The sequence below is a fragment of the Podarcis raffonei genome, chromosome 1 (assembly GCF_027172205.1).
Source record: "Podarcis raffonei isolate rPodRaf1 chromosome 1, rPodRaf1.pri, whole genome shotgun sequence".
NCBI lineage: Eukaryota > Metazoa > Chordata > Lepidosauria > Squamata > Lacertidae > Podarcis > Podarcis raffonei.
In genome coordinates this window covers 80484722-80509189 of record NC_070602.1, presented here as the reverse complement: position 1 = coordinate 80509189, position 24468 = coordinate 80484722, and the positions used below count along the sequence as shown (strand labels likewise).

General features: G+C 43.2%; 1 protein-coding gene and 1 long non-coding RNA gene across 4 annotated transcripts in view; both read left to right on the top strand.

Annotated features, from left to right (window-relative positions):
* Positions 1 to 24468, top strand: part of LOC128417821 (uncharacterized) — a 64774-nt gene that overhangs the window by 1532 nt on the left and 38774 nt on the right. The window lies entirely within an intron of this gene.
* On the top strand, positions 1587 to 23582 carry PPP1R32 (protein phosphatase 1 regulatory subunit 32). 3 transcript variants are annotated; one of them, XR_008331556.1, is made up of 15 exons: positions 1587 to 2615; positions 6265 to 6414; positions 8940 to 9057; positions 9775 to 9928; positions 11799 to 11927; positions 14232 to 14295; positions 17371 to 17459; positions 18572 to 18631; positions 18800 to 18880; positions 19502 to 19618; positions 19729 to 19823; positions 20508 to 20672; positions 20796 to 20883; positions 21700 to 21817; positions 22877 to 23582. XR_008331556.1 is itself a non-coding variant. In XM_053396980.1 (14 exons), exons 1-13 carry the CDS (start codon positions 2540 to 2542, stop codon positions 20881 to 20883), a joined length of 1386 nt encoding a protein of 461 aa, XP_053252955.1. In that variant the 5' UTR covers positions 1587 to 2539; the 3' UTR covers positions 21700 to 21850. The 3 variants fall into 3 exon arrangements, 2 of the variants coding, with proteins under 2 accessions (XP_053252955.1, XP_053252969.1); XM_053396980.1 differs by lacking the exon at positions 22877 to 23582 and having other exon boundaries at positions 21700 to 21850; XM_053396994.1 differs by lacking the exons at positions 6265 to 6414; positions 22877 to 23582 and having other exon boundaries at positions 21700 to 21850.

Here is a 24468-nt window from a genome sequence, read left to right as displayed (position 1 = left end):
AGGGAGCTAGGAGGAAATAGGCAAACTCTGGTTCAAATCCATGCTTTCAAGTTGCTTTAATGACCAGCTGGGATGGGAAAATGCAAGGAAAGGAGGCGCCAAAAGTTACTGATCTCTCAGCTGTCCCAGTGGAGTGGCCCTGCATTCCTTCTCTTCCATCATTGGCAACAGGCAGGTGTAATTACTGCTACTCAGTGACAGTGGATGCACAGAGGGGCCTAATTCCTGCATAGAATGGACGGCAGCCCCTATTCTGTGGTACCTTATCTGTTTTTTTGTGGGGGGAAGAAAGTTGTATGTTGGGAATTGTGCCAGGGTCCCCAACTACCTTAATCCAACTTGGGACTCAAGGTTTTAGCTGACACTTGTCAGTAAAAACCAGTGGCACATGGTTATAATTCCCCCCCCACCCCTGCTGACCCTGTCCTTTATAGTCGGTGTCTATTCATTTCACTCCTCTTCCCTCATTTGCTACCGTTTGATATAGTGGTAGCTGCAGCATTAAATGGATACTGTCTGTCCTTTGTAGTTGTAATTTGATGTGTTTGGCAGTTAGTGAATACTCACACTGTCTCCCCCCACCCTCAGATGTAGAATAATTCCCACCCACTTGCTATACCAAGCAAAGTTTAATATAGAAGTACACAATATACTGTTAAACAATGAATATCTCCAACTAAACATTCGAAAAAACTTTCTGTCAGTATGAGCTGTTTAGCAGTGAAACAGACTCCCGTGAAAGGTGGTGGGCTCTCCTTCCTTGGAAGTTTTTTCACAGAGATTGGATGGCCATCTGTCATGGATGCTTTAGCTGAGATTCCTGCATTGCAGGGGGTTGGACTAGATGACCCTTGGGCCCCTTCCAATTCTATGATTTATTACATTTTTATACTGCCTTTCATTCAAAGATCACAGGGCAGTTCTCAACATAGACAAAATGAGAACAAAAAATTAGAAGCTGAAAGTAGAATTTAACTTACAAGAACATTATTTCCCAGAACACAAAAATGTGTGCCATTTGCTGACAAAACAAGATTCTTCACTACAAATTCCTTATTCCAAAGGGGACCACCCTTCCATTTGAAAATTTTATGTGAAATACTTAAAAAAGCAAATAAATCAGCCTATGTCTCTGTTCATAAATTTTCATAAACACACAGTTTATTCAGCCTGCTTGTATTTCCTTTTTTCACCCAATCAACCGCTAGCATTCGTAGCTGAATGAACTTTAGCTATTCTATTTTTAGAAGTTGATGGTGCAGAAAGAAGAAAACAGTACTGTGTGGCTTGTGTCTAACCCTGTTAGGCTCTTTTCCACTTTTCAGTCAGTTACTGGGAGTCAGGTATTTTCAAAACAGGTGTTTGAAATTGTTCTAGGATACATAAATACTTTTTCTTCTGGCCAGCAGTGACTTCTTCAATAATCATATAAGTAACACTTTCAGACACCCAGGGGTTTCTGCAGAACATGTTTTATGTAATGTACTTTTTTAAATTAAAAAAATCCTATTAAAACTTGCTAGCTGTGTGACAATTTGAAATGCAGCTTGGCCCTCCTGGAGTTGGTTCCCCCCGCCCCTTATCACACAGAACGTTAAAAGTCTTGCTTAAGGTTACATGCTTCTTTGCAGCCATCTAGTCTATGGCATTACCTTTAAACTACCACATGGTGTCATTATAAGCATGTTGATGATGTTTCCTCAATACTAAATATTCACATGCAGGCTTGATCAAAAGTGATGTGTAACTTACATATTTTTAATTTTGTATGCTCAGAGATTTCTCTTCCATGTCAGAGTTCAGATTGCAGAGATTCTGTGTCAAGTAATGCCACATTCAATGACATGAGTAAAATATAACACAAATACACTTATTTTAGTCCTAGGTAAGCAACAGAATCATACAGCACCAAAACTGAGCTATCTGAAACCCGCAACTCATATTGCTAAGACTTTACAATAACATTTCAATATTATTTCGCAGATACAAATGCAGAACATTGGGAGGTGGGATAATGGTGGCGAAAGCTTAAATTCTCAAGAGTTGTGTGCCGGACATCTAAAGTTACACTTGAATTACACTGCACAGCTGTGACTGCAGACATTTAGTAGGCACACAGCCTTACACGTGTTCCTTTCTGCCCACTTGGTACTGTTCTATGTTTTATGGACCTGGGAGCGGTGGCAGCACTGATTCTGGTGACTCTACCTTGTTCAACTGCTGCATACCTCTCCAGCTCCTATCTAGTAGCTCAACTTGAATACAATGGGACAATGGCTCAGGAAACACACAGACCTCAACTCCTCGAGGGCTATATTTAGGAATCCAAATAATCAGAACCATTTCATGTACGTATTGGGCATGTGTGTCCAGGGCCCCTGCAGTCGCTCCCAATACCCTCTGAACTATAAGGCCATTGGAAGGAGAGCAATGTTGTCGAGCTAGTTGCTAGGTGCTGGTTGCTAGGTTACATGCTGCTAGACTTCAGCTTTCTGCATTCGTCCGTCAAGTTCCCAACTTCAGTTCCTTAAATAAATGAATGGTTCGTTCTTTTTGGACATCTAGTTCTGCTTGCTACCATCAGCCAGCAAGCAGTGCCTCGTTGTTTGGGACAGGTAAGGACAATGTCATCCTCGCGAGGCGAAATGGGGTTGGTGGCTGCAGGCTGCTGTCCATGGTGGATTTAGCTTTGCGTGAGGAAGAAGCCTGTTGTCTCACAAACTTCTCTGCAGTGTCCTTTGGTCTCCCTTGCACTGCACTGGCTCAGTACTTTGACTGGAAGTGACTAGCCAAGGATTCCCCCAACTCTGCAAGCTTAAGACCTTTTTGGTTGGAGCTACCAGAGACTGAACTTTAGATCTTTCAGACACAAAACATGTGGTCTGACCCTGAACTATGCTTCTGTACCTAAGTTAAATAGTCCCTCCCCCACCCCCTTTTCTGTGCTCGGAAGATTGGAAATATTAATTTTTAGAAAAACGACAAGATAAGGGGCAATGGCTAATTGCTGTTTTTGGAGAATCTGTTAGGATGTGGTCATGTGGTTTAATACCTGATTTAGGTCTTTCTCCTACACTCTGTGCACAACCCTATGTAAGGACATATGTATGCATTTCATTTCTCTTGCTGGGTTCCCAGATATGTGTATGCACATGTCTGGTGTGTACAGCAATGTTTCCTACAATGATGGATATTTTCTGAGACCATCAAATTATTCAGGTCAATAGAAACAGAATGGGATTCCCAGTGGAACTGGCTGAATAGGCATTAAAATGGCAAATGCAGTTCATTTATTTATTCCATTTATATCCCATATTTCCACTTAAGGAGCTCAGGATAGTGTACATGGATCAATTCCTCCCCATTTTATCCACAGTGACCCTGTGTGGTAGGTTAGACTCTGAGGCTGTGGCTTCCAGTCAGCTTAATGGCTGAGCAGGGTTTTCAAGCCTGGTCTCCGAGGTCCTAGTCCAACACTCCAAGCACAACAATGACCACCCATGTGTAAAGTGATGCACGTTGGGGCAAAAAGATCCTATATGCTGATGGCGTCTGAGCTGATGTTGACCAACCAGGAAATGCTCAGTGCAAACGTTGAAATAGCTGCGTGAAAATATTAATTCTGTGTTTGCATTGTTACGAAAGGAAACATCTTCATACAAATATGTGGTGTGTCCACACTTTAGAATACAGTGTGCAGTTCTGGTTGCCTTGCCCAAAAAAAGATACAGAAGAGCGGGAAAAGGCTGGGGAAAGGGGCAGCCAATACAAGCTTTACAAGGAATGGTCCTAGCATTTGGGGACTCTTAATTCTGAAAGTGGAGTATTTTTCATACTGCGTATGGTTAAACTATGGAATTCACTACCAAAAGACAAAGTGATAGCTGGTCAATTTCATGTTTTTTAAAAAGGGAATTAAATAAATTCATGGAGGATAAGGCTGTCATTGGCATTTACTCATGATGGCTACACCCTGTCTTCAGGATCAGAGGTAGGATGGTTCTGAATACGAGTGGCTGGGGAATGGTGGCAGGAGGGGTCTATTGCACACCTGTCCTGTTTCCTGGCTTCCCATGCCCAGGAGGGAACAGGGGAGCCAGCAGCCAGACTAGACAGATGGGCAGAATAGTCTGTAATCACTGTTAATAATTTTGCAGTTCTTATGGTAAAAAGGCATGTGTCCTAGACACATAGTTTATTAAGAAGGTAAAAATCTTAGCGTCAGTGTTCCTGACAAAAGGGGCAGTGAATGGCAATAAGTACCATAATTTTCTATCCCATCCCCCCCATCAAGACAATACACAAAACGTACAACCCATGCAAAAGCACAATAAAACTGTGTATGCTATACCTCAAAGCAGGAGGAGTCATCTGCAACATTTTGTTGTTGTCTCCACCTTCTCCCTGCCTTGCTCCAAAGAGGAGAGCCTCGCCATGTGGGTGAGATGCTATAGGACTGGCCAAGTAGTGGAGCTGCTGGTCATGGCTGCCAGATGCAGAAGATGTTGGAGCCTCCTTCCCCCACCCAAGTGGCAGCCATGCTTTACCACATGCCAGGAGGTTATTTATTTATTTGCTTACGAATCACCTACGTGTGTGTGTCAAAATGATTTAGGGTAGATGCACACCATGTATTTAAAGCACATGCCACACACATGGCTTCCCTTAAAGAATCCTGGGAACTGTAGTTTCCATTTCACGGAGCTGCAATTCACCCATAAAGAACTACAGTTCCCAGGATTCCTTGGGGGGAAATAGTGAGCTGTAAATGTGTCTTGGATTTCCATAGAGTTGGAAGGAACCCCGAGGGTCTTTTGAGTCCAACCCCTTGCAATGCAGGATATAATAAAAATAGCTAAAAACTGCTTTTAAAACTACCAATGCAAAAAAAACCCCTAGAGATAGGTATTCATTCATATTGCTTTTAAATCTAAGGCAGAGAGAGGCCTCTTCAGCCAGCTGGGAAAGCTTGGTTAAATTGTCTGTGAGAAATTTACCCAACAAAACAAACATATTTTCAATTGTTTCTGGAATGTGCAAAAAGTGGCCTCTGCCATATCTTGACAGAAATGCTGTTCTGCAGAACAGGGGCAACAGCACTGAAAGCTACTGTTAACTGGGATTCTAAGATCTTTGGAACTTGAGGGAGACACCTGCAGAACACACTAATCTGCTGTGTATATAAGGAGTAAGGCGGTCTCTCAACTGACCTATTAACAGGTGCCATATATTTTGTCAAGACATGTATAGCACTTCAGGTGTGTTGGGAGGGTGGAGAAAATTAAAATGGAAAGTTCTCTGTGGTATTTCACAACAAAGCAGTTGAATTTATGAAGAAAAATAAGAAAAAGTGGTACATCACGGCTGCTCACCAATGGACACAAAATGGAGGTTTGGAAACGAATATGGAGCATAACAATTTCCCACTCAGAGGTTATTGTAAATGTGAGGTGGATAGATTGAAAACATGTTGATAATAGTGCAGTGCTACAATAACCACAAGCACTCCTATATTGACAGCAGAAGAACAGCAAGAAAGATGCAATAGAAGAGTTCTAGAAAAAGCACAGACAGAAATTGTGGGAGGGGTACAGATTAGCTAGTGTTTTGTGTGGTGTGTGCAGAATCCATGTGCTACAGCATGGGGTGGGGACTATCATACGAACTGGTTCCTGATTCATAGAAGGAAGGACACTCACACCCACCCACCCAGTACCGGGAGATCCCTGAACATTTTACCTGATCTTCAGTGTTTCAAATCCTTCTGGAAGCTTTTCTCTAGAAGCCTCTATAAAAAGGAAAAGTGCCACCCTACTCTTGTGTGGTTCCCCTCCATTTCAACAGGGATTTCCCTGAGGGTGTCTTACTTGCCAATTGGAACAGAATAGCAAGGTTGAATACTTTTACAATCTTCAGGTAAAATGGTATATTCTGGTACTGTATCTCCATTTTTGTGGAAGGAGTTGGTTCTATTGCTTCACTTGAGCCACAGTGCACCTGCAACCAATAAGGAGCGTTTAAGACCTGACCCTGATGTATTAAGACCAAGAATGGCTGGTTTGTATCATTAGCCCCCTTTAAAAATCCTGAGTCTGTGACATCACAATGCTGTGTGTGTGACCTCACTGTTTCTAAGGAGACATGCACACAATGCAGATGAACAGTTGCTTCAAGTCAGACAGATTTCTTTGTCCAGAGGCTGAGCAGCATTCCTGCTATCCAGAATGATTAGTGGTCAATCATCTTCCATTTCTATTCCTCCAGGGAAACCTTTCATCAGTAAATCCACCTCTGTATCTTCAGAGAAGATGGGTCGTCTCCCCCTGGGGATTGTTTCTCCCTATGTAAAAACTAGCTCTGGTGGGTGTATGGACCCCATGAAATTCTACTGTACCAGCTATGGCACAGCTTATGGTAAGGACGTCTTCGATAAGGGAAGGGGTTTATCTTATCTGTGGCTAGTTTGGTCATATCAAACAAGGAAAGTGTTAACTACCCAAAAGGATGGTAGGCTGTTCAGGCATAATCCCAATCCCTGGCTTGTTGTTGCAATAATAATAATAATAATAATAATAATAATAATAATAATAATAATAATAATTTATTTATACCCCACCCTTCCTGGTTCAAAACTGGGCTCAGGGCGGTTAACAACAAATTTAAAACACTTTAAAATAATTATAAAAGCAGCATAAAATACAGTATAAAAACATGAATAACAATAAAATGATGAGATTCAAGCTCCCATCATGTGCAACATTTAGTAACGTTTGATCCTTGATTGTTGGGAACCCATGCAAAATAAATTGAAAACTTTTGTTAAAAAACCAGAAGCCTTTTTATGAGGTACCGACATTCCAAAGGAACAGAAAAGACTTTTCATGTATGCGACAACAGCAGCACGGATGCTACTAGCCCAGAGATGGAAAGAAGAAAGAGTTCCTACCAGAGAGGACTGGCAAACTAAGCTGTGAGACTCAGCTGAAATGGCAAAACTGATCGGGAAACTCAGAGACCAAGAAGACAAGAAATCCAAGAAAGAATGTGAAAAGTTAATAATTTATTTAGGAGACCACTGTGAGCAGATGAAAACATTGGCAGGGTTTTAACCCCACTTGTAATGTAACAAATATTATGGACAATATGGATAGATATAAAACATAAGACTATGAAATAATATGCAGTTGGGATTTTTGACATTAGGACCCATGGGGGGAAGTTGCGAGATTCAGAGAAATATCTCTTTATGGATATGTATTTGGCATTGTAATTAATTTGCATTCGTAAAATCAAATAAAAATGATTTCAAAAAAAGAAATTAAGTAGCAAACTACAATGTGCGCTGAACCGAAACCCAAGGCTTGTCTGATCCTGGTTTTTCAAGCAAGCACAAACCATGCTTGGATGAAAAGTTTGATGCAAGCATTGGAAGGTTGTGTGGAAGCAAGAAGCCCTTTAGAGTGTTACATCTGAATGTACCCAGAACAAACAACTCAGTTCTAAACATGTTTGCTCAGGGAGCCACTGAGCTCAATGGAGTTTTCTAGGCAGTTTGCTTATGCTGCTACCTCCCATGTATCTCAAGAATTGTTTGGAGTGAAATTCACCTGAGATATAACTTTTCTCCCAGGCATATCTATGCAGAGGTTGTGTTCTTTATCTCAAAGTGCTTTGCCCCTGCCTGGTTCCCAAGCTGCTTACATTCTGTTATAGGCAGTGTCTGCAGTGCTGTAATCTCCTACTTTAACTCAGTTGGAAACAGTGAAACATGTCCCTGTTGAAACAACAAGCATCACTTGAGTCAGGCCCATCCATGTTCCACTATTGCTGCTGCTTCCTACTAAATCAGCATCGTGCCCCAATTTGACAACACTGTAGATATGCATGCGCTGGGCACACATGTAACAGGGATGCCTCGAGTTAGACACATTTCATGTCAGAACCCCTTACTACAGCCAGGGCTGAGGTACCTGTGCCCTCCAGATGTTGTTGGGCTCCTATCAGCTCCAGTTTGCATGGCCAATATCCAGGGATCATGGGAGTTGTAGTCCAACAATGTCTGGAGAGCCACCAGTTCCCCAGCCCCAGCTTGAAGCTTAGATATTATCATAGGCCAAAGTACCAAAGATTACAAGAATGTTCTTGGAGAAACCCTACCCCTTCCCACCTTCTAACCAGCATGAAGCTTCCATCCTCCAGAATTGATTCTTGCAGTGGCTTTTGTAGAGAGAGAAATGACAGTGAGGCTCCCTCCGTCAGCTTGGCTGGCACCAATTCCCTTTTGCCTTTTTTCCTACCAGAGTAGCTTCCATCTGGAGCCATCATACCGGGTGCATTAGGGGGAAAGGTGAGGACCCCTTTATCAGCCTAGCTGAGACAAACTACCATTTGGCTCCTGTCCTCCTGGAACAGCCGCTATTTGCAGCTGCCCCACGGCATCTCTCTTGATTCGGTTGGGGTCAACTGCCATGTAGCTCCTCCACTCCTCTGCTGTAGTGATCATCCCACCTGAACATTATGTAACACCTCGCTCCAATCATGCAAGAGTTAGTATACTCAAATTTGCTTGGTTTTCCTTTTCCTTCCCCATCTCTCTTTCCTTCTGTGTCATTGACAATTAGATAAATAAAAATAAATAAATAAAAAATTGTCCAATAGCACCTTATAGACCAACTAAGTTTGTTCTGGTGCATGCACACAAAAGCTTATACCAGAACAAACTTAGTTGGTCTATAAGGTGCTACTGGACAATTTATTTATTTCCCCCCGACTGCATCAGACCAACACGGCTACCTACCTAAATCGACAATTAGTTATTACTTTATATTGTAAATTGTATTGAGTGTGCAGTGGGAAAACAGTGCTTTATAAATGCAGTACGTAAGTGAAGATATAAATAGGCAATACATATCTGCCATTGTCTCCCTTTCCTTTGCCAGGTCAAGCAGGGTTTCGTCCTCGGACTAGCATCCACTCTGGAGCAGGATATAAAACCAATTACCGTCCCGTTGTCCACTACAAGCCAAGCCTAGACAAAATAGATAATCCAACTGTGGGGTAGGTATTGGTCGTATACTTTGTGGAAATTAACTGGGATGGTTCAGAACAGGGAAACTGTCTTGTGGTTTGCATTCCACCCAACCCGCTGCCCTCCAGACATTTTGGGCTCCAGCTCTTACCACCCTTGATGATTGGCTGTGCTGGTTCTGGCAGGTGGGAGCTGTAGCCCAGAGCATTTTGGGAGTACCAGATTGGGGAAAGCAGTGAAACATAATCACATCCTCATAATGCTCATGCCACCTCTGAGTCAGTGACATGCTTGCATTTGCTTTACTTGTACTCCCTCAACGCACAATAACAAAGACTATGGCAAGGCAATTGCATTTGGCACTTCACCGTGGTATCCATAATGAATGCAGTGTAGATGACTGGAAGGGCCAAAGACAGTGATCTTTTGGGTTGCCTGGACTAACGCATCACTTTAGGAGATAGAAAGCATGGCTGTCTTTAGAGCACAATTCTAACATGCCTAAACATAACCTGATTAAAATCCACTGTGTCTCTTAAGTTCAGATGCTGTGTATTTAGTAAAGCTTTTAATGTTTAATAGACTATTGTATTTTAATATTCTTTTGGAAGCTGCCCAGAGTGGCTGGGGAAACCCAGCCAGATGGGCGGGCTATAAATAATAATAATAATATATTATTATTATTATTATTATTATTATTATTATTATTATTATGTCTCTCATGCTTATTCTTTCTCCGAAACCAGGAAGCTCCTTCAGGACAATTATGAATCGACAACAACCAAGCACTTCCAGCCTCTTGAGCTCCCAGATGGGAAATATCCTCTTCCCTGGAGTGTGTACCAGCCAGGGAGTGGGTATGTTCGAGAAAAACCTCTTTCTTTCCCCACCACTAAAGAGGTAAGTATCCCAAACCTAGGATTTGCCACTGTGAGGTGGATTGTTGTGTTATTGAACATGCTTGTAATGTGCCAAAACTATCACCTAGTGCCATTAATAATGGCTTGGGCTGTTTCTTCAGTTCAGGAAGACTGGAGCTTGGAACTTCAGCAATGAGGCAGCTCACAGTCCGACATCCATCTAGCAAGTGGCAAGGCCTTGATTCGAGCAGCTTCTCCATCCTTCGGAGTCAGCTCTCCAAGAGCCTGCATCCTGGGTCATAGCTTTTTTCCTTAACGGGGCCATGTGCCTGATAGTTACCATAACTGATAATGCATACATGAATCACCTGCGTTGTGAATTTCAATCCGATGTTATCAACACAAAACTGTGGCAGTGCATGTGTGGAAGGAGGATGTTTTGCAAGACTAAATTCTGAGCATTTAGGAGTCATTCCATTCCCAGGCTTCTCTCTATATATCCACAAGGTCTAAGAGAATCTACTCTGATGCAGGGCAAAACACAAAAGCCAGGATGCATAAACTGATGTGATCTGGCAAGTGTATATGAGGATCCAAAACGAACAGAGCTTCAGAAATACAAGATGTGAAGAGGAGTCACATTTTGATGGTACCAGGAGCCAGAAAGAAGTTAGTAGGTGCAGTGCAATCTCATAAATGCTCGTGTTCAGAATTAAGTCACACTCTATTCAGTTTAAATATGCTTACTAGCCTCATTAAACACAGTAGAACTTGCTTCTGAGTAAATGCCCATAAAGTTGTGCTGTGATGTGATACGTTTATAGATAAAGGCACCACATAAGTAAGTTAAGGTTTGGAATATGGATGGTTATGGGGCAGGAGTGCATAATGTACATTAGTATTAGTGATCCATTCATAGCCTTTGAGAGTCAGAGTGGACATTCCTGAGTCACATATGAGGCTTGCTACATAGACTAAGTGATCACGGGTGAAGCTCGATAGCCTAGGGTTTTGTTGAGACAGATTAGTGGGGTTTTCAGAAGCCTATATACTGTTTACCTACCAGAATATGCTTTTACTAGACATATCAGTAAAATAATGTCCAGTTGGCAGTTCTGCACCTAAAGGACTGGGACTCATTAATGAATTGTTCTAATTAAGTGCAGGATGGAGCTAAGGAAAGCTGCTGCTGGTGTATGTGTGTGCATGCCAATATGATTGTGACCTGGATTATATACCAAGTGGAACATGTTGTGGTAGAAAAGAGGCATTTGAACAAGGATCACTTCCTTTTAAACCCAGACACTGTGTTGAGAACAGTTTAGCTGTGTGGGGGATTGAGACTTGGGAAGTGTGCAGTAGGACTGAGCCCTAGTATCTGCCAAACCCGGTTCCTCTATAATTTCAGAATTGCTTTACAGTTGTGTGAATACTAAAAGCAAAGTGTCTCTCTTTTGATTTGCCTTCTATATTGTAGGCTTTCAGAACAACCCCCCCCCCCCCCGTAATCATGTTCATTGCATTCACTGCCACAGGAAAGATTAAAACCTTTATTCTGTTGGAAAGACATAAGCTGAAATTCTAATTATTTTGTTTGGAGTGTATAGGAAAAAGAAGAAATGAATGAGATATGGGAGCATGAAGCCTTGTAGCTTCACTGATTGACCTCACTGGCTTCCTAATGTTTTAATTAGAGCTGTGATCAAGGGCTCAGCCATGAAGAAGATGACTCCCTACCACTTCTGAGAAGGGGACAGATACAAGATGTTATATATGCATTTTCCTGCTCTCTTTTGACTGTTCTTTCCCCTCCTTTCTCAACAATAGCCCTGAACAGTATCACTTCAGTTCTGGTATTTGTGGTATTCATACTTAACTTTCCAAATTGCAAGCTGGGCTTCATTTTGCAGGTCAAGAAAGTCCATTTTGACACAGCAGACCAGGGAGCCCAAGCTATATCAGGGTTGGAGCCTAAACATACCCCCGACCTGCACAAGTTGTATGGAAGAGGTTCTGTCGATGTGGAACATGCCAGACATGTGAGTCAGCTGCTAGTTCAATGGGCCCTTCCTCATTTGACTGTAGCTTAGGCAGTACCTGATCACAGAAGAGGTATAAAGGGGAGTTTTCATTAGAACTCAGGGCCAGAAGGTCTGGCTTCTTCACACAGTGAGTAAGCTATTGAACTTGCTCCTACTGTATAAGATGTAGTGACGACTGCCAATTTGGACAGCCTCAAAAGGAGATTAGAAAAAGCCATGGAGGATAAGGCTGTCAATGGCTGCTACCAGTCCTGATGGCTATGTACTACCTCAGTTATCAGAGACAGTATGCCTCTCAATACCATTTGCTGGGAATCACAAATAGAGAGAGTGCTGTTGCACTCTGGTCCTGGTGTTGGGCTTCTCATAGGCATCTGGTTGGCCAGTGTTGAATCCAGGGTCCTAGATTTGCCTCTTATATCCACCACCAGATGCAGTAAAATAAAAGGGGAGTTTCCATTTTATGTATGACTTTCCCTGCTCATGTCCTCATAATCCGCAATGGGGGAAAATATTTTTAAAATTGTGGTTGCACTGCTGCTCACAGCAAACCTGTTGAAAACCAATATTTTAGCATACAGTGAAAGTATTGGCAGGAAAAGCTTGACTTTCCTGGGTTACTGCAAAACCAAGTACCTTTCCATATAGAAAGTGATCCGATTTTATCTCCATAGTCCTCATTTTCACTCCTGATCTAAAGCTTGATTCACATATGCCTGTCTCCTTGCCTGATGACTTGCACCAGAAGGTGTGAATTGCCTCCATAGAAAAGTATTGTCTGTGGTGATGTGAGCTAATAGGAAAGCTCCAGTCTGCATTCTTTGATCTGTGAAGGTTGTTTCACACCTACAAGTCATCACTCAACATTTCAATCATTGAGCTATGAACAAGCATGATGTCATCCTAAGGTGGTATGTATGGGAGAGGGGGGAAAGTGTGACAGAATAAAATGCAGTCCTAGAATAGTAAATTGACAAGGGATGGTATAGCACACTGGTCCTTTACCTGGTGGGCCGGGACCCATTCATGGGGCACGGTCTGATCAAAAGTGGGTCATAACAGGAGCACTACTACCACGCAAACATATGTTAGAGATTTAAGAAATGGATCCCCAAATGCAAGTTTAGATTAAAAGGGGGTCCTGGGTACTGAAAAGGTTGAAGATACCTGGCATATTGGTTAACATGTTAGAATTTGGCTGGTGAAACCTGGGTTCACATCCCTGATCAGCCATATAGCATGACTTCAATCCGACACACAGTTACCTGGAGTAAGCTCCATTGAACTCAGCAATTCTTATGCTGGATGCATAGGTTGAATTTAGGGGTGTTTTGCTGCCTGAAGGGAAACAGGAAGATGCCACCCTGTCACTGAAACCTCCCCTGTCAAAGCCTCTCTTGCTTAGGTTGTACAGTGGTGCCCACAAAGCATCAGAGATGGTGGTGGGTTCCGGTGAGATCTTGTGGCACTCTTGCGAGATACTGCAGACTGCATGAAGTTGATTTTTGTGAGATTGCACAAGATCTTGTCACTGCTGCTGTCGCAGTGGCAGTGGCAGGATGGGTGGGGCACTAGCCCTGTTCAACTTGTAAATGCAATCTTTAGCTTTTAATTAGAAATGCAAAACAACAACAATAACAAAAACACACACCATTTGCTATTCACACTGCTAGGGCAGCATAGGAACCCCACCAAAGAAAAGTCTCTCCTTGATTATTTTCCTTATCCTCTGACTTCTCCAATGCTAATCTGCCACAAATGGTAGTAAAGCTTGAATCGGAGCAAGAAGGATTGTGTCCATTACCCTGGTACTTCATTGGCTGAAAGAGGCTGTAAGTTTTGTACCCCCAGTTTCCCTACATCACTGCTTAAAATGTAGAAATTGACATATGGGGGCAGAATAGACCATGTGGAGGGAAATGGCGATACAGGAAAACATGGGAATATGAGATTATTCCAATTGTGCCTACTTAGTCTTAGTTACAGTAGTGTATGGGCAGCAGGGGGTTGTGCCAAATGCTTCCCAGAAAACATGGGCTTTGAGGAAGGGTTTGCAGGAAGTGAGAGAGGTGGGAGTTCCAGGCATAAGGATCAGTAAAGGATAAATGATAAAGTCATGAGAGAGAGCAAGATAACTTTGGAAAGCTGAGAACTGTTACCCCAGGAATAATTGGTCTGCCCTTAAACAGAGAAGTAGGATGGATGTGGAACAGTGCATTGGAAACCCTACTGGCAGGGCAAGTAGGAGACTCCATCTGGAGCATTTGGTCTTACTCTCCACTGCTGTTTGCATATTTGCAGGGACCTCACTACATGTCCACAGAGTACAACTCAAAGTACCGCTTCAACATTCCAGGACAACCAGGTAATTGTTCTTCATAGCTGACAGAGTTTCATCCTCGTGCACAATATTGATACTCCACTCATAAGAAAGGGAGCTGTCTGCTTATTCATAACAATCAACATCGAGGTCAGGGATGATGGGAGTTGTCATTCAACAACATTTGGAGGGCCAAAGGTTCCCCACCATTGGTTTAGAAGGGGGTATTTAGGCAGCTAAACAGCACATCAAAGTGATAAATGCTGCTTGTGTTTCTTATGTGACATTTTTCAGGGATGTAATGACTGGTGAGGTATGCCCAAGACTAAGCACACATGTCTCATCTAAGTAAACAATACACTTACCTGGGGCCCTCCAGATGCCATCAGACTACAATTCACATCAGTCTGACTTTTGGCTATTCTGTCTGGGACTGATGGGAGCTGGAGTCTGACAACTGGAGGGCCACAGGTTCTCCATCCTTGCTCTAAGGATACTTGAAGTCCATGGTTCTGTTAAGAAGCCACTTGTGTTTGTTCAGTCTAGATGTTTCATTTTGTATCCAGGCACAGTATGGTTTTCAGGAGATAGGCAGTCTTTAAACAAAAAGGGAACACGAGAAACAGATTCAGTTTGATTCAAAGAAGCCGGTCACCATCTACTAGAAAATTAAGTGTTCTTAGATCTGCATTAAATTGTTACTTTACTATTAAAAATAGACCATATATAATATAGTACCACTTTCACAAAGGTAGCATCCTGAGATATATGCTTGTCCAGTTTTCTTATTCTGTATTTATGTAATGCTGCAATATGTCATTCTCACCTCCGTGTTCTTTGAATTTAAAATTCTTTTAAATCCATATTTAGGAAGTTAAAGCAGTAGTCTGGACTAGATCCAAATCACAAAAAACTCCCAGCTGAATTCTTTTTTTTAAAACGGCTGCACATATCAATATTGTCACCACAGTCTTCAGAAATCTTTAGATTAAAATGTAAATTGGGGTTTTTGTTTTTTGCCTTTCCCCCCTAAAAATGTTCCTGTGGGGACGCTGACATTTAAGTCATCTTCTGCAACTTGGGGGGTGGAGGTTAGAGATTTTTTAATGGAAGTCTAACTTGGAATTCTTGGGACAGCTTGTCACATTTCATGTGCAAGATATAAATGCACAAATCACTCTCATGTCTGAAAATAAATTCACATTGAAGGTGGCAGTGAAAAATCGATGCAGCTCTCTGAAAGAATGTTTCTGTACACTTCAGATTTTTGCTTTGGAATTTTGCAGTTCAGAGGCCTCCTTTCTAGTCTGTTGCAGATTTTCATTTTTGTAACAGCTGTACTGAATCTGACCAAAGCCCTTTCCATTCTAGCACAGCCTACTAGATGCCAATGGGAAGCTCACAGCCAGAACATAGAATCACAGAACTGCAGAGTTGGAAGGGACCCTGAGGATCATGTAGTCCAACCCCTGCAATGCAGGAATCTTTTGCCCAACATGGGGCTTGAACCCACAAACCTATCCAACTGGCTGAACTATCATGAGTAGCCCTCTCCCATTTGTGATCCCCAGTAAGTGGTATTCAGCGCCATACTGCCTCTGATATTGGACAAAATATAGGCATCACCATATTTTCTATAGTGGTCATCATCACTTGCTACATTAGATTACTTCATAATATAGGTATGTGCATTTTAGAGAAAAGTGTACAGCTGAAATTGTAACCCCACTAACCCAGGTGTAAGCCCCACTGAATTCAAAAGGACTTTCTTCTGAGTATTGTGAGATTATATATTGAGTCATTATAAACTACGGAGGATAAAACTCTCAACAGATGATAAGGCTCTCAGTGGTTACTATATTCATGAAGGCTATATATTACCTCCAGGAGCAAAGGAAGTGTGTCTCTGGATGCCAGCCACTAGGGAACAGCAGGAGTAAGCTCTTTCCCTCCTGTCCTGTTTGTGAGCTTTCCAGAGGTTGGCTGCTGTGAGGAACAGATGCTGGACTAGATGGGCCTTTGGGTTGATTCAGCACCAATGCTGCAACCGCCCACCAATCACTATGAAATTCACCACTGATGTTCCCACAGTACCCATGCATGAAAGGCATCAGTCTACATGCAGCTTGCCTTTCATGCATGATAATTATTTTATCATCTTGGTGTCTGATCTTCACCGTCATCTTTGCCATTTCAGCATAGTCCATCAACAGTGTTGCTGGGGGGAGTGACTGCCAATATTACTACATTAGCATTTCTTTCTAATGCTTGGACTTTAGAAAACTGCAGTCAACATACAGTGACAGCAGGAACATCACTGAACCCAGTCTACCCGCTTTGCCACACATAATGTGCAAGGCTCTCTGCGTAGTGGGCTGGAAGTAATTCACAGCCACATCTTCAGCCACATTCTGTAGAGCTCCCTCAGATAGGATCAGATCTTCTATCACAGCCAGCACCAGCACACAGCCCTTTTGACATGGGTAAAACACAAAATTACACAAAGGGAAATTGCCCCTTCAGTCACAAACAACACTTAGTCACCTCCATTAGCCCAGTGATTACAGTATTGGCATGTAGAACCTGTGAATGACCGACACCTGCCCTCTACTTGCTTCCAGTATCTGGGATTCCCCTCACCTTTTATGCAACAAATTTTATTGCATGGATGTGATGCATAAGCTGTATGCATGGGAAAGGAATAGTTGTGGCCACATGGGCAAGGAAAAACAGACGCTACAAGAACAGGAGCGGGAATGTATGTGGTGCAGCAGTCTGGCTGGTAGCACAGTCAGAAAGTGCAATATAATGCAAGGAAAGGAGATGTGAGTTCTTCTCTGGAGAGATGGAATTGCTAAATATGTTTCTGCAGTTTAGACTGTGGAATTATTAGTTTGACACACCTTTTTATGCTTCGAGCTAAATATCGGGTAAAATACAGCTCTCGCCTTTTCACCACTTATCTTACCCATGCCCTCTGCCTTCCTCAGCCAACAGCTTGCTGTCTAATTTTTGTACTGTTATGTCGCCACTGCTATTTACAGAAGTCTTCTGCCTTCTTTCTTCAGTGTGCTCCTTTTCCTCATGTTATCACTTCATCTCTCTTCTCCCCCAATACAGATTTCCTGCAGAAGAAAACAATTGGAGCCAAAGAAGAGACTGGTTTTACTGAAGGCTGCCTGGCAAACCCCATTATGGACAAATCTCAGGTTTCTCCAGTAAACTCTGTATATGCTGCTGTTCTCGCCGTGGGTCACATTAAGCATTAACCTGCAGAGCCCAGTGGAATATGGTGCTCCTACTCTAGTCAAGTTGCTTGTTAGTTTGAACAGTGGATCGATCTCTCCTGACCCTTGAGCTCCTCACTTGCTAAGGAATTTGCCCCCACGAGAAGTAGCGATGGGCACAAACGTGGATGGCTTTAAAAGGCTAGGCAAATTCACAGAGGATGGGGCTATAAGTGGCTACTAACCACAATGGCTTTGTTCTACCTCCACTGTTGGGGGCAGTATGCCTCTGAATGGCTGTTACTAGAACTCACTGGTGGGAAGAGTGCTATTGCACTCATGTCCTTCTTGTGAGCTCCCCACAGGCAGCTGGCTGGCCACTGTGAGAACGTGAATGTCCTACTAGATGGGCTGTTGACCTGATCCAGCAGGGCTCTTTATATATTCATATGATGTGATAGTGCCTATTATTATGTAGCCAAAAAGGCACCAAGCACATACCCAAAAGAGGTACTAGCAGGCTTGTAAGAACTTCCAGGTTTTCCAGAAACCTAAAAGCACCAAGAAGACTGAGCGTGCTCAGTGGGCATTGAATGCTTGCTGTTGAGGGTGGGAGGAATGGAACGAAGTGTCCTGGAGAAGGGGATTATTGGCTAGTAAGAACCGAGAACAAGAGCATTCTACCCTGCAATATTTTGTTACAGGTTCCACTTTTCCTGTACCTGAGTTTTGGTCTGTGGGTACTTTGCTTTTAAGAGAGGTTAAAGGCAAAAGCAAATCTAGTTTCTCTGTACATTTAGCCACGAATGTTCAAGTGCAGCCCATAGGTCCTTGCAGTTTCACTATAGCAGGAATATGATTCCATGCAATTAAGGACAAAATACCACTAGTTCAACCCTTCCCAACCTGGTGCCTTCCAGGTGCTTTGGATAAAAACTCCTGCCAGTCCCAACCAGCACAGTATTTTGGAAGGCTGAACTAGTTGCTCCTAAGACAGGCTTGCCTGCTCCCAAGTAGAAGCTGTAATGGAACCGGTGCTTCCTTTTGTCTACTTTCCTCTCTCTGAGTCTCAGTACTTGTCTTCTGCTTTGCAGAGCAGCGCTCCAGGAGTCAGCATTACCAAGACAGATTATCTGCCATCTTCCTTTCCACATGTAAGGAGACCATTTGTAATAGGGGTGTTAGTGGTGGAGACCTGTAAAAACAGTTGAAGGGATGTGCTTTGCCGGCAGGCAAAAGTGCCATTTCCCCCTTCCTGTATTTTCTTTTGTTGGCTGTTTGCATGTGATGTACTCACCGTTAATATGTCCCCCTCCTGACAGGGTGATGAGTTCCTACCAGTCCTGTCAAAGGGTTCTGAGAGGGGATCTGGATTCAGTCGGCAGAATCTTGGCCGTACCCCAGTAAGTGACACTCCCTTATCACCAGAAGACCTGTCCTGCTTCCTTTAGTACATTCCCTCTGCCAACTGCTTTCCCTACTTACACAATCTCCCTTCACTGCTCTCTCTAGAAGTCTCTGCCACTCTTTCCCTGCCAGCACCTCTTATTTCCTTTTATCTACATTTTCATGTATCTTTGCCTGCTGTGACCTATTTTTCTACCTGCCTTTGTTCTTTAGGCCCTTTTCTTGCTTTCTCTGGGATTTGTCTTCCACTGCCAGAGTCCGCAAACAGAAGCCTCTCCTGAGTCTCTGCTTGTTCCTCTTACTACCATCCGTGGGCTATCTTACTCACAGAACCTTCCTCATTTTGATCCCAGTCTTCCTTGTTGCCTCCCTTTCTTCAGTAACTCCTACAACCTGTGGTGGCTGGGGCATGTTGGGATTGGTGGGGAGGAAGGCCAGGAGGCCAACAGTAGGCGGTAGTCAAGAGCCAATGACAGGCAAGCTGAGACAAAGAAGCTGACAGTCATTGCCTCCCCATGGACTGATTGTGAGGAGGCAGGCAAGGTTGGTTGGGCCTTAATGGACCAGCCTCCACTGCCCACAATGGTTCCTTCACTCATGACCTTCAATCTCCACAGACGGTTCCACCAGATGTAGAGGCACCAGGTCCCCTGAGCCACTCTCAGTTCCAAGGGCTTCAGCATCAACCTCAGACACAGAACAATCTTCTAGGTCGGGAACAAGTGGGTCACAAGGTATGCCTGAACTACAGTCTTAAGGCCTTACGTCTTCATAATCTGTTGGGCACTTTGCTCTGCTCCTATGGTACTAGACCCTTACTCTTTTCATGGACCTCTCTATGCAGGAACCATCAGGATTCAGCCTCAATAACCTTAAATATGTGACACCTGCACATGATCCAGATCTGCCCAACCGATTCCTGACTAGCTATAACTCCAAGTAAGTTTGACACTGGTTGGCCACCTGTGTTGGGAGAAGTAACATTCCCAGGCTATGTCTTGTTGTTAAGGTACCATTTTCCTATCTCAGGGGTCCCCAAACTAAGGCCCGCGGGCCGGATAAGGCCTGAGGGACTCGTTTATCCGGCCTGCGGTGAGCCCTGCTGCCCACTCTTACCGGCGCTGTGCTGCGTGGCTGCCCACTTCCGGGTAGGAGCACCAGAAATAACTTGTGCGCATGCGCGTTATTTCCAGAGCACATCCAGGTTGGAGGAGGCCCATGCACATGCACACAAGCTATTTCCGGTGCTCCTCCAACCTGGAAGTGCATTGGAAATAGCATGTGTGCACGCGCTCCCCCGCTTGCCGCGTGATCAGCGCTGGAGACACTGGCCCGAGGCACGGTAAGTTTGCTGACCCCTGTCCTATCTGCATAAAAGTCTTGCAGGTCCTTCAGGTATTTTTCATGCAGTGGCTTTAGAGACTGCATTGTGGGAGTACTGGAACAGCAAAGGTTTGTGCAGCTGTTGGGCCTGTTTGTGTGGATGGCGTGTGCTGAAACAGATACTTGTAGAAGTGCATTGTGTGCAGGATATATACACACACCTGATTTTGTTTGAGGGAGAACGGAGGCAGCAGGTGAGTTCGACTACACGTGGAATAATTCATCCTTTCTCTCAATCAGGTTTTATGAAAACATTCCAAAGGGAGTGGATAGGGAAGGCTGGACACGAGGAGGGATCCAGCCACAGCAGCCTGGTGGTTTTGCTACTAACAACCATGCCACTGACTTAGGCACTGACCCCAATGCCACAGAGACCTTGAGGACAATCCATCCTCATGTTGGCAGGTAATCTTGGATTTGTTGTAGCTCTTCTTCTCTGACCTTCCTTTACTGTATGATTCCTCTTTCAATCCCCTGTTTTCCCCAACTGACCTTTCTTTTGTAATTCTTTCTCCTCCTACATTTCAGGACAATTACAACAGTTGATCCATTCTATCGTGATTCTCCCCATGACCGCCGCTTTGCTGCTCTCCATCAGACGACTGTGCCCAACTAAGTAAGTGACATAACCCATTGCATCATTGGACAGTAGGCTAGCAGTATCAAGCACCTGAGAGGTACCTGCAGAGTCAAAAGGGCAATATTGTGTGTTATGCTCTTTTAATTTGGCCACTGTTTGGAAACTGGAGTCTAGAGCTTCTCAGGTTTAATCAAACCAGACGGCCTTTTTATTGGGCACTCATTCTGATTTGTTTGCAGGGAGATTAGTAAACATTAGTTATTTAATGAGCTTTCACTCTGGTGTTCATGGAGAGGTTAGATGACATTGCATCCAAGCAACTGTTATCCCAGTTTCCAGAACATTTTCCCTCATCACTTTTCTTATTGTAAAATGTCTGATCTTTTGGGGAAGCAGGTTTCTTGTGCAAGACCTCCCAATCAACTATATGCATGCAATCTGAATTTTCTGGTATATGATTGGATCCCACCTGAAAATAGTGACAGACTGGAAACACCTACGGTTTTATGGATGAATTCCAGGAATACATACAGACAACTCCAGCACTTTTTTTCTCCTCTGAAAAGTAAAATTTCATAGAACCAACTGCACTTTTCCATACACAGAAATGTCCTGGAAATTTCCCATGGGTTATTTTTGCTGGGGAAGACAAATGCGGACATTTTTCACTTCCATTCTCTCTGCCTTTCAACATTAACCTTCCTTCCTGTTAAGGCTATTTATTCAACAAAACTGGTATATTGCTTGATTGTATCTAAAACCTCTATGCCGTTTACACACACACACGTTAGTCTAACATTAAAGCTTAGACTAAGGTTAGTGATTGATTTTAGTCTTTCTGCCTCTTTATAGCCTCTGTTCCAAACTGGACCCCACACTGACATCTTTGGGCCTCAGAACAATATCCCGCATGCTAAGAAAGGAGCAACAGTGATAGCACTGTCACATCATTCATATTTTACTGTTAAAGGTTGTATAGTTTTAAATAAATTCAAACAATATATTGCTGGTATGTTTAATGGAACTGGCACAGCATCTAAATGGATATAGAAAGACCCCTGGAAGCAGAGATGGATATGACTTTCATGAAGAGTCTGGTGAAGATTGAAGAAACAGAAGGGTTGGGGTGGAATGATCACAGTGAGGCCTCATGTGCAGGTGCCAGATGTAAGGCAGACCAAAACAGATGCATGCTCTGAACCAGGAACTACATTTATTCTTCAACTTCTAAACTTCTCAACACTTGTCTTTCCTAGGATTAGTATATGGTATAAATATTCCACTAATACAATGGGTGGGTGAATGCTGTGACCTTGAAACACAATGTCTTGTGTTGCAAAAGCACAAATATCTCCTTCATATACATCTAGGACATCTTTCTGTTGCACTCTTCCAACAACCCTGCTATGTGTACACTGGATTTCTTCAGTTCCCAACAACTGTAGTATAATAAAGGTTGTGTGTCACTCTGCTGAGACTGCAATCAGACTCATTTCATGCTGTATCTGGTACAATGTCCCCATACCAGTACCACTAGCATGTTGTTCTCAGTATGCTAGTTAACATTTGCCTTGTGGCAGCAAATATATTTTATCTTTCTGATCGTGGTATAGAGTTAGAAACACACACACAGAACACTGAAATAGTAGGATCTTTTGTCCCCTGCAGGGTGTGATATACAGTAACACCATATAGTATGGGTTCCCATATGTCCTTGTACTGTGAAACACAAATTCACCCACCTACATAGCTAGTAGGGTACAGCTTCTTTCATGCATTGTGCAATAAACATTCACACAGTTGGGGAGCATTGTATGGTGTGAAGTAGTGGGAGGTGCATGCAGAGCTGGAATTCCCTGTATCCTTTAATTGTGTGACCCATATGAAAAGCATATTTCTCCTGTGGCCAGGAATAGTAAAGACAACACACACACTCTGTACCCTCCCCCCGCCCTCACTGTTACATGAACGCAGTCTCCCTTCCCCTTTTCAGCATGGAACTGACACCTTGATTTCTCTTTTCCTTCAGGTGCAATGCACACCATTTCTGCTCTGGTTCTCAGTTTTCTGCCCAGTATTAATAGGAGTCACAGTGTACTGCTTTCCTTTTTCCATTTCTCACATTTCTCTCTGTGGATGAGTTTTCACTCCTAGTCAATGTTTCATGAGCTGGTGGCACAGGCTGCTCCAACAATGAAAAGAAATACTTCTCTCAAATGTACCACACACGTTGCAGCTTTAAGCTCAGCGTAATGATATCTGGCATCAGATCAGTTTCTCATTGTGCCTTGGAATGTGACAGCATGTCTGATCTCTTCTTCAAACTAGGAGGAAACTGAGATGGTTCTGCCACATACACACCTCAGCATGTTGTTGTCCTAGGACCTAGGTAGAACTCTCCTTGAACTTAGTTGGTGCATGGAATGCATTTGTTGCTTGATAATGAAAGAGTTTAATGCAAGCCAAGATGATTCAAAAATGGGGCAAAAGGAATAATGGCTGATTTTTGCATGTGTGTATATAGAGTTAAACAGCTAGCATGATTATAGCTTTTAGGACAGCTTTTGGGATGGGAAAAGAAAGCAGTAAAAAAGCAATTTAATTTAAATCCTTAGTTCATTAAGGGTACTATCGGGTTCTCTCTGTGGCCTCATGGTGTGACTGTAATATTGCAAGCAAAGGTTTTCATTAGCCTGATGCCTCTGAGTGCCAATAAAATGTTTCCTTACTTTTAACTTTTTGCTCCAAAACTTTCTCCCAGCCATCCATAGTTTAACTTCTTTGAAATTTTTAGATTGTTATCTGATGCCACCTCTTTCCTTGCCTAGTGAAGCTATGTGGGGCTAACTCCATTAGAAGCTCGCCTTTAAAAACCATTTCCTTCTGCCATTTGATCATTTCTGGGCTTGGGTTTTGTTTTGCTTTCAACGTCATCCTCTCACTTGTCAGCCAGCACATGACTAGAAGAGTCCTGTACGCGAGGATCATCTCCTCCCTCTTTCACAACCCTGACATCTTCATCTTTGCATACACCCTGCAGAACTGCACTCTCTTCTAGGCTGTTCTCTTAGATATCTAATGTGCTGCCTGAGCCTCCCTCTCTGCTCTCTCCCTCCCACTGAATATCTGTGTTTATATTTCCCCAGATGGATTAGTTGCATTTTCTGAAGATAGGCAGCCCATGCTGTTTCTTGTCTTCAACTTTGAGTAGGGGGTTCTTGTCCCAAATTGTGTTTTGTTCTACACACTTGTGGGTGGGTGGGGAAGAGTGCCTTCCACATTTGTAGAAGCCTATATAACATATGCTGCTGCTGCTATGTGTGCATGTGTGCGCGCAAGGGGGAGGGGCAGAGGTACAGATCTGGACACACTGGGCCAAAAGGGTTCCCCATTCCACTGTATGTGGTGTACTGGATGACAATGGTGGCAATTTCCTGAAAAATAGGCTACTGCTTCATGGTTAGCTATACATAGGAAATATAGAAGCTGCCTTTCACTTGGTCCATCTAGCTCAATAGTGTCTACACGGACTGGTGGCAGCATTCCATGGTTGCAGGTAGAAGTATCTCCCAGCCTCATCTGGAGATGCTGGCAATTTAACCTGGGATCCTTGCCATGCAA